This window comes from Diadema antillarum, unplaced genomic scaffold (genome assembly GCF_040938485.1).
Source record: "Diadema antillarum isolate AM-2024a unplaced genomic scaffold, OU_Dant_1.0 seq00001230_RagTag, whole genome shotgun sequence".
In the NCBI taxonomy this organism is placed as follows: domain Eukaryota; kingdom Metazoa; phylum Echinodermata; class Echinoidea; order Diadematoida; family Diadematidae; genus Diadema; species Diadema antillarum.
In genome coordinates, this window is record NW_027272018.1 from 791,652 (window position 1) to 799,658 (window position 8,007).

General features: G+C 37.9%; 1 protein-coding gene across 1 annotated transcript; it reads left to right on the plus strand.

The window, feature by feature from the left end:
- Window positions 1-1,554: 1,554 nt before the first annotated feature.
- LOC139745024 (aqualysin-1-like) lies at window positions 1,555-6,678 on the plus strand. The gene is made up of 8 exons (XM_071655432.1): window positions 1,555-1,668; window positions 2,287-2,427; window positions 2,887-3,016; window positions 3,593-3,702; window positions 4,378-4,519; window positions 4,965-5,149; window positions 5,894-6,065; window positions 6,539-6,678. Exons 1-8 carry the CDS (start codon window positions 1,555-1,557, stop codon window positions 6,676-6,678), a joined length of 1,134 nt encoding a protein of 377 aa, XP_071511533.1.
- The last annotated feature ends 1,329 nt before the right edge of the window (window positions 6,679-8,007 follow it).

Sequence of the window (8,007 nt, forward strand, 5' to 3'; positions counted from 1 at the left end):
AATACCGCAAAACCAACGTCTGTGCAAATTTACTCTACAAAACTAGAACGTTTTTGTTGTCTTATCTTGATACGTTTACCTAAACAAACGTGTAATTATCATGACAAAGCAAGTTTTTACAGCCCTCGAAAAAAATGCATCTTAAAAAGCTGTACTAGTACATGAAAGCCAACATACTTATGTATGAGATATCACTTTAAACGCTTAAACGCTAACACACCACGGAAGCAGTCTAGTTTCACATCAGACCTACTAACCTACCCACCAATCACAATGATTTCCATCCACCCCTTTGCACTTTGTTTGGTTTGGCGAAGGTATAAATAAGTGACATTATTACGATAGATAAAGAGATAAAATAAAAAAGACGCCTTAACCTACCGCATGATCCATTCGTGTGACCGCATGACCAATACGTAAAAAACGGTCCATGACGGGTGATGACAGTCTGTCCAGAATCTCCAAAATGGCGGCAATAATGCAGCGTAGTTTTTTCCCCTCCTTTATTAATTTGATTTCGTTTTCTTTAAATGAAAACAAGATACCAGTATATGAATTGTTAGTATGTATTAGATTATTATTAGATATTCAAAACTGAATGACACTGAATAACAACTGAATAACAACAGCAACAACCTGTTTGAAGAAACACTCGTACATAATTTTAGGTTTTGTTTAATATCCATGATTTTGTAATGCCCATGATTAAAGTAAATACATTAGTGGTTACAATCATTTTGACAAAAGTTAAGTTACTACATTCAGGGCTTTCGATACATTCCATTGAAAACAAATCCAAGCTCGTGCAGGAACGTCTTTGTTTTATGCCAATTTTCTTTTTCAAAAAGACACGTGATGATAATCTTTGACGTCAGTGCGGTATATGCGAGTACGTGTCAGAATATCAAAGTGACGTAACCGGAACGATGGATCGTCATTTATCACTAATCCTCTTATAGAAACATGTGAAGCCACCAGGTGACGGACTTTTCGTCCTCTATAAAAGCTGGAAGAGGAGACGATTCTGTTATTGGTTCCAAGCCATCATCAAGAAGACACTGGTAAGTGATCACTAGAATTTCAGTACTCTGTATTGATTTCAGTATACCAGTTTAATGGATCGACACCTTTGTGTCAGAGGGGATACAGCGATCCGCCTTCATGGCCTTAAGAATCGGAATTTCCGACCAGTTGTTTCAAACTTATCCCAATATGTTTTTGGATCTTTGGAACATCCAATGACACTTCTTCGACAATGGATCGTGTGAGGTATATGGGTGTATTTAGTATAGTAGAAAATAAATTCACCCAATATTACCAGTGCAGATCGTAGTCAAAATTCCATAACCGAGTAGACGTCATACAGGCTCGTTCAATAATTATCATTAATGTGCAACATTATGTTTTATTACATTCATGACTGACCTTCCAATTAATTTTGCTCAGGTGAGTTTTTGAGATTTACAAATTTATCTAAACTGATATATCAGTGGAATATCTTCTTTTTTTATATTGATTGAGAAAAATCTTTGTCTCAACTCTTAAATCCAGAAAATGCGTGGTCTTACTCTCTGCCTCTTCGCCGCCCTCGTGGCCGCCGCCTACGGCATCGCTCCTCTCCAACGCGTCGCGGAGAAGATCCAAAACAAGTACCTCGTCGTCATCGATGTGAGAACGCCCCGCCTATTCCCGTTCGATACCTCATTCGAAATAACTTTAAAGAATAACAGAAATACGTATTTTTCTGGAACTCTTGTTAAATGTCTCACCTTCGGTTGTTTAGGAAGAGTGTACAAAAAAAAATTAATGATGTGCCTGCATGCAAAGTTACATTTAATTGTTGATCTTGAGATATATAGGTTCAGTAAAAATTACAATGCACAATGATTTGCTTTTTATCACATTTAACATCGACTTGGACTCGTCAGAGCATTATGGTCTACTTTTTTTAAGGGGGGGGGGGTATTTATTTCTCATGGTTTGTAGCTTAATGTTGTCTGTGTATTCTTTGATTTCACTAAGGATGCCGTGTGAAGCAAACACGAAATAGTGCGCTTTTTTCGATTTCGTGTACTTCCGACATGGTATTAATTGGGGTTCGAAATTTTGATTGAGCTTTCAAACCATAAGAAAAAAGGGAAGTGTGCTTGACAGTGAACAAGTCCACTGGTCAGTTTAAGACAACGGCCACTTTTGATTATGAAAAATAATGACCCTCGTTCACTGCCATTCGACAGTTGCAAGGCATGATCTCTATCAACAACAACAAAAATCATTTGATTTTAGGAGAGTCTCGACGTCGGTGACTTCGGTGGTCGTCTGTCCGCCGCCTTCGCCAGCCGCCGCTTCAAGCTCGCCAAGATCCTCAAGTCTTTCAAGAACATGAAGACCCTCTCAGTCGAGCTCAGTGATGACGCCGTCGAGTTCGTAAGTCTCTCATGATATTTTGTGAAGCAATAAGAATAATAGTAATCAGGCAGTAATAGTAAAATCCACCACGATTTTAATTATCAATCTTTTCTTTCCCTTTAGAAAACACCGTGATCCATTTACGTGACTTTACAATTTAGGCATGTTAGGAATACAAGGATATTTTAAGAAATAAAAATGTCATAGCTGTCTCTTCGAAAAGTAAAGTATGAGAAATAACTCGATAAAGAACAAAGACAGCGTGAAAGGAATACGGTTAATTATTTCTGGTGAAATATTTGCCACCCGTGTATTCACTGAGTAGGACAAAAATAATGATTACAATATGAACACATTTTCTCATGTAAGGTTAGTTGCGAGAGAAGAAAAATGGCAAGACAAGATGATTAATACAATGAAAATGACATATTTATCAATATAGAATACAGACGTGTTTCATTATCATGATTTCATTAGTTGCGTCGCTTTGAGGGCGTCGTCCACGTGGAAGAAGACAGTGTGGTCCGCACCCAGGCTGTTGCCTCGTGGGGCCTTGACCGTATCGACCAGAGGTACCTTCCCCTCGACAACACCTACTCCCCATCCAGTAAGAATCCTCCTCTCTCTGATTCCCGTTCTAGCTGAATTCCGTATAGGCCTACATCCTAAGAAAAATAGGGTCTACTTTGCACCTTTAACAATGTCCCCCTGGAGCACCTTTACGGATGCAACTTTGCACCTTTCAGAGCAGTGTCATGATGGGAGCACTTGATGGGTGCAAATGCACCTTTCTGGTCTGAAAGGTGCAAAGTTGCACCCGTTATGGTGCTCCCATTGTGATCGTGATCAAATAATTGATAGCAATCTAATGTAATGTGCTTTATTAACATTTTGACAATCCTACGAATGAAGTAGTGAAAATTTGAAGAATTCAGACAGAAGTATCTTGATCTGATTCTATCATCGCAATTTCATATAGCTTATATGACAAATATGAATGAATTATTCTTGCTGTCCGGCTAATCAACAAGTGCACCTTTTAAACGTATTTGTTTGCATAGATATATATGTCATAAAATGCTTTCCGTCCAGCATGATTGACCTTATGAAAGCAGTCCTAATCAGCAAAACGTTTATGTTTAAGTTTACGTTTTAATAAGTTTCTAACATTTTTTTTTTTCAGACAATGGTCGTGGCGTCAACGTGTACGTGATCGACACCGGTGTCTGGCCCACCCATAACGACTTCGGCGGGCGTGCTGTCGCCGCCTACGACGCTGTTGGTAACAACAACGTGAGTATCACTTTGTAATTACGTCAACTGCAGGCAGAGCAAAGTTATATTCAAATTAGTTTTTAATTTATCGGATATGTATTCGCTCTTTCCATAATGTACAATTAATTTACCTACACAACAAACATGAACATAAAAGACACATTCAATACTGTATCACTTACACACAGCTCATCTTCACACGAAGTTTTCACATTTTTTTTTTTCACAATGCACCGCTGCGCCTTTTTTCTTCATTTTCTTTCTCCATTCTGTGAGTGGTGACTGTAGAGTATCTCATTATTTGTTGTAGAAAACTAATTCTTAGGCCACTTTGATCCTCGTCTAGAGTTTGAATCGGATTATGATGATGGTATATTCTGACATTGTATTTTGAGTTGTTTGTCCTTTGAACGGCAGGTTCATGCGATTCTTAAGTTTGCATAGCATGAAATAACACCTGCTCGTCTTCATCTTGTATTATCATGGAAAATGTACTTTTTAAAATCACTTGCCTGTTACACTTGTTATATTCTACTCAATCACTTTGTTCACTAGACTTTGTGTTACAGATTGAACAATAAAATCGATCAATCAATCATTCAATCAATCAATCAATCAATCAATCAATCAATCAATCAATCAATCAATCAATCAATCAATCAATCAATTTGTTCTCTCGTGCCTCCCATACAGGGAATCGATTGCAACGGACACGGTACCCACTGCGCTGGAACCGTCGCCGGAACCAACTATGGTGTCGCTAAATACGCCAACATCTACGGCATCCGCGTTCTCGGCTGTCTTGGCTCTGGCTCTACTTCTGGAATCGTTGACGGTGAGTTTACCAACATCCAGCAGCAGTGCTGCTTACCAACATGTCTAATGCACTGTGATGACATTGACCCTGTCTCGTCTCGGTTAAAAGTGTATTACAGTTACTAGTATTGCAAACAAGATGTAATTTTGATGAATTCAAAGGAATGTTCACAATAAGCTCCATCTCAGTGAATTTCACCATACATTCCGTAAATTTATATTATCATGGTGTGTGTTTTTTCTTAGATCTTGTATTTAATGCGCTTTAATGTCAAGTTTCTTAACTACTTGAGATGCATTTAAACTTCAAAAATGACTTTATCAGAAGGTTGGATTTTTCCCTTGCTGTTACAGAGGTTGTCACAAATTTCGACAAATTATACAATTGTAGCAATAAACTATATTTATGATTACATAATTAGACAATAATTAGGCTAGAATTGTATTCCTTGCTTCAATGAAAGGTATGGACTGGGTTGTGTCCAACGGCCAGAAGCCCGGAGTTGTGTCCATGTCTCTCGGCGGAGGAGCCTCCTCTACCACCGACGCTGCCGTCAAGCGCATGTACGACGCCGGATTCACCGTCTCGGTTGCCGCTGGCAACAGCGACGAGGATGCCTGTGGTACCTCCCCCGCCAGATCCGGATACGTGAGTATAGATTCTTTCTCCATCTCATTCACTGTTGCTGCCTTACATTCTTTATTCCTTTTCGAAATACTTTGCACTGTTTGAAAGGATGCAAGGAAAATTTGATCGCAAAACCATCTAATTCCATTCTTTTCATTTTGAGATATTTGCGACTATATTATACCTGCTAAAGAAAAACAGAGAAAACAAAAAGAAAATATGGGCTTTTTTACCATAACCTCTAGAATATTCCTTGTTATGCAAGAAGTGAAGGAACACTGAAACGGCTTTATTTTGATCAATCTGATGATGGACTTACTTTAAAAGGTTTGAAAATGGCGCTTAGTCGTTCTTCCGATCAAACTCTTTAAATCAATATTACGAGGAAGTCTATGGTGTATGTTTTGATTGTAAAGCATGTGTTGCTCTGAACGGTAAGTATACTTGTGCATTTGAATTAGAGATGGTGTAAATCATGCAATGTGTAGAATGTTAAATCTAAATCTATGCTTATGCACCCCTGGCCCTGAGGCTTAAATCACTTATGGCTAAAACTTCAATCTTGAGTGTGCCATGACAGTATTGAATTCTTGTACTCCTAGAAGAATGGCGTAAGCACCCGAAATTTTGTCCTTGACATAATTTGCTCTACTTATTCATGTATGTATGTGTGTGTGTGTGTGTGTGTGTGTGTGTGACTATGTCATAATCATGTGCATTTAAAGATGAGTATTAGTGTGCTGGCTTGTTTTTGTGTGTGAACAGGCCCTGACCGTTGGAGCCACCGACAACACCGACGCCCGTGCCTACTTCTCCAACTACGGCTCCTGCCTGAACATCTTCGCTCCTGGTGTCGACATCACCTCCGCCTGGAAGGGATCCGACAGCGCCACCAGCACCATCAGCGGTACCTCCATGGCCTGCCCCCATGTCTCCGGTATGACATAGACCCCATTTGTTTCCAATCCTCTTTACCTACTTTTATCTTTTGGGCTGTCTCATTTTTTTTTGTTCTGTATTATTTTGTTGTTGTTGCTGTTGTTCAACTGATTGACCATTACGTGTTGTCTATCAGCTTTGGGTGGCATTAATATACAAATCAAGATTTGTGATCGTTGATATATTGAACATGAAACATTGTCCAAATTGAAAATGTTAGGCGTTTGATACTTAATTTTTAATGTTGTAAACACAACACACTCTGATTTGTGTAGAAACTTTAATAATAAATGAAATGAAATGAAACGAAATGTGGAGGAGAGGCTAACAATTCAGGATTGAAATGTTCAGTTAATTTAGAAGATATATTATGTATTCTTGTCCTGGGCTGGCTAAGCGTCCTAACGATTTGTAGTGTTTCTCCCCATCACCATTCGACATTAATAACTTCACCCTCTTGTCTTATGACAGGTGTTGCTGCTCTGACCCTCGCCTCTTCTCCAAATATGTCGCCCTCTTCCGTCTACTCTGCGATCCTCAACAGCGCCACCAGGGGTCTGGTTACCGGCAGGGGATTCCTCTCACCCAACCTCATGCTCTACACCGAATAGGTGGTTCTACAAGAATGAAACCAAACAGAAATATGAAAAAAAAAAGAAGAGAAAACTGCTGCAAGATTTTACGTCTGCCTAATCAATCGTTTTCAATTTGACCCCTTGGAAAAGGGGGAAACAGAAATCACTGAAATCCTCCACTGACTTAATGTCGTCAATAAAATATCAGGAATAATGATCCCCCAGATACATGTACATATTTGCCTTTATTTTCTTCTTGTGTATTGAGAGATATTAGCGCTGATGATCCTGAAATGAAATACAGCGTTACAGAAAATAAAAGCTATAAGGAAAGGAGTGTGTGATTAATGTGAATTGAAAGAGTGTGGATGTGCTTGCAAGCCTACGTGTTGCTACATGACAACATAAGTCATAATCAATAATGGAATAAGGTATGTATGTTTGCACTCTAATGGCTGTCGCATAATGGGTCACTATTCAAGCGCCGAAAACGTTGAACATTATTCAAAGATGGACGTTACGCAACAATGTAGAAAATAGTATTCGTTCAAAGAGAATACAATTACGGGGAAAACAAGTATATTACATCCACCCATAGTCGTCCCTCTCGCAAAGATCTTCATGTGCTAGCAACACAACACAACACTAAGGCCAATAAATTTAAAATTTGAATGCGGATGAATGACATTCAACATTTTTGAATATCATTGAATCAATGGTAATCAGTCATAATCAATCATTGTACAAATACATGAGTAAATGGAATGTACATTTGTTGACATACCAACCGATTAGGCTTTTTCATTCTTCTATTTTAGTATCACTGTTACAGAGCAACCATGGAAACATTCAAACGGAGGTTGTTCTTTTTTGAGGGGGTTGAGGGAGTAGCGTGAGGAGATAAATGATAAAAGAACAATGTTAATGCTGGATGTCTCCCTTTATGAATGCAAATTCCTCAATCCTGACCATGAGGCTCGATAAATCTGACTTTCTGAAATTTTACCAACGATCATATAATTATATATATATATATATATATATATATATATATATATATATATATATATATATAATATATATTATATATATATATATATATATATATATATATATATATTATAATATAATATATATGTATACATTATGGTATATGTTATTCATATTATCATATATATTCATACATTAAACATTTTATCTCCTTCATAATGTCAAGAGTGTAGGAGCTACAAGGCACATACAACATGCGATGTTTTCATCTACGTTGCTTATTGAACATATTAGTTGTTTATGAACCATTACAAGAAAAAAAATCGACAAAAAATTAACAATTCCCCAAACATTGATGCTTTGGTATTGAGTTAA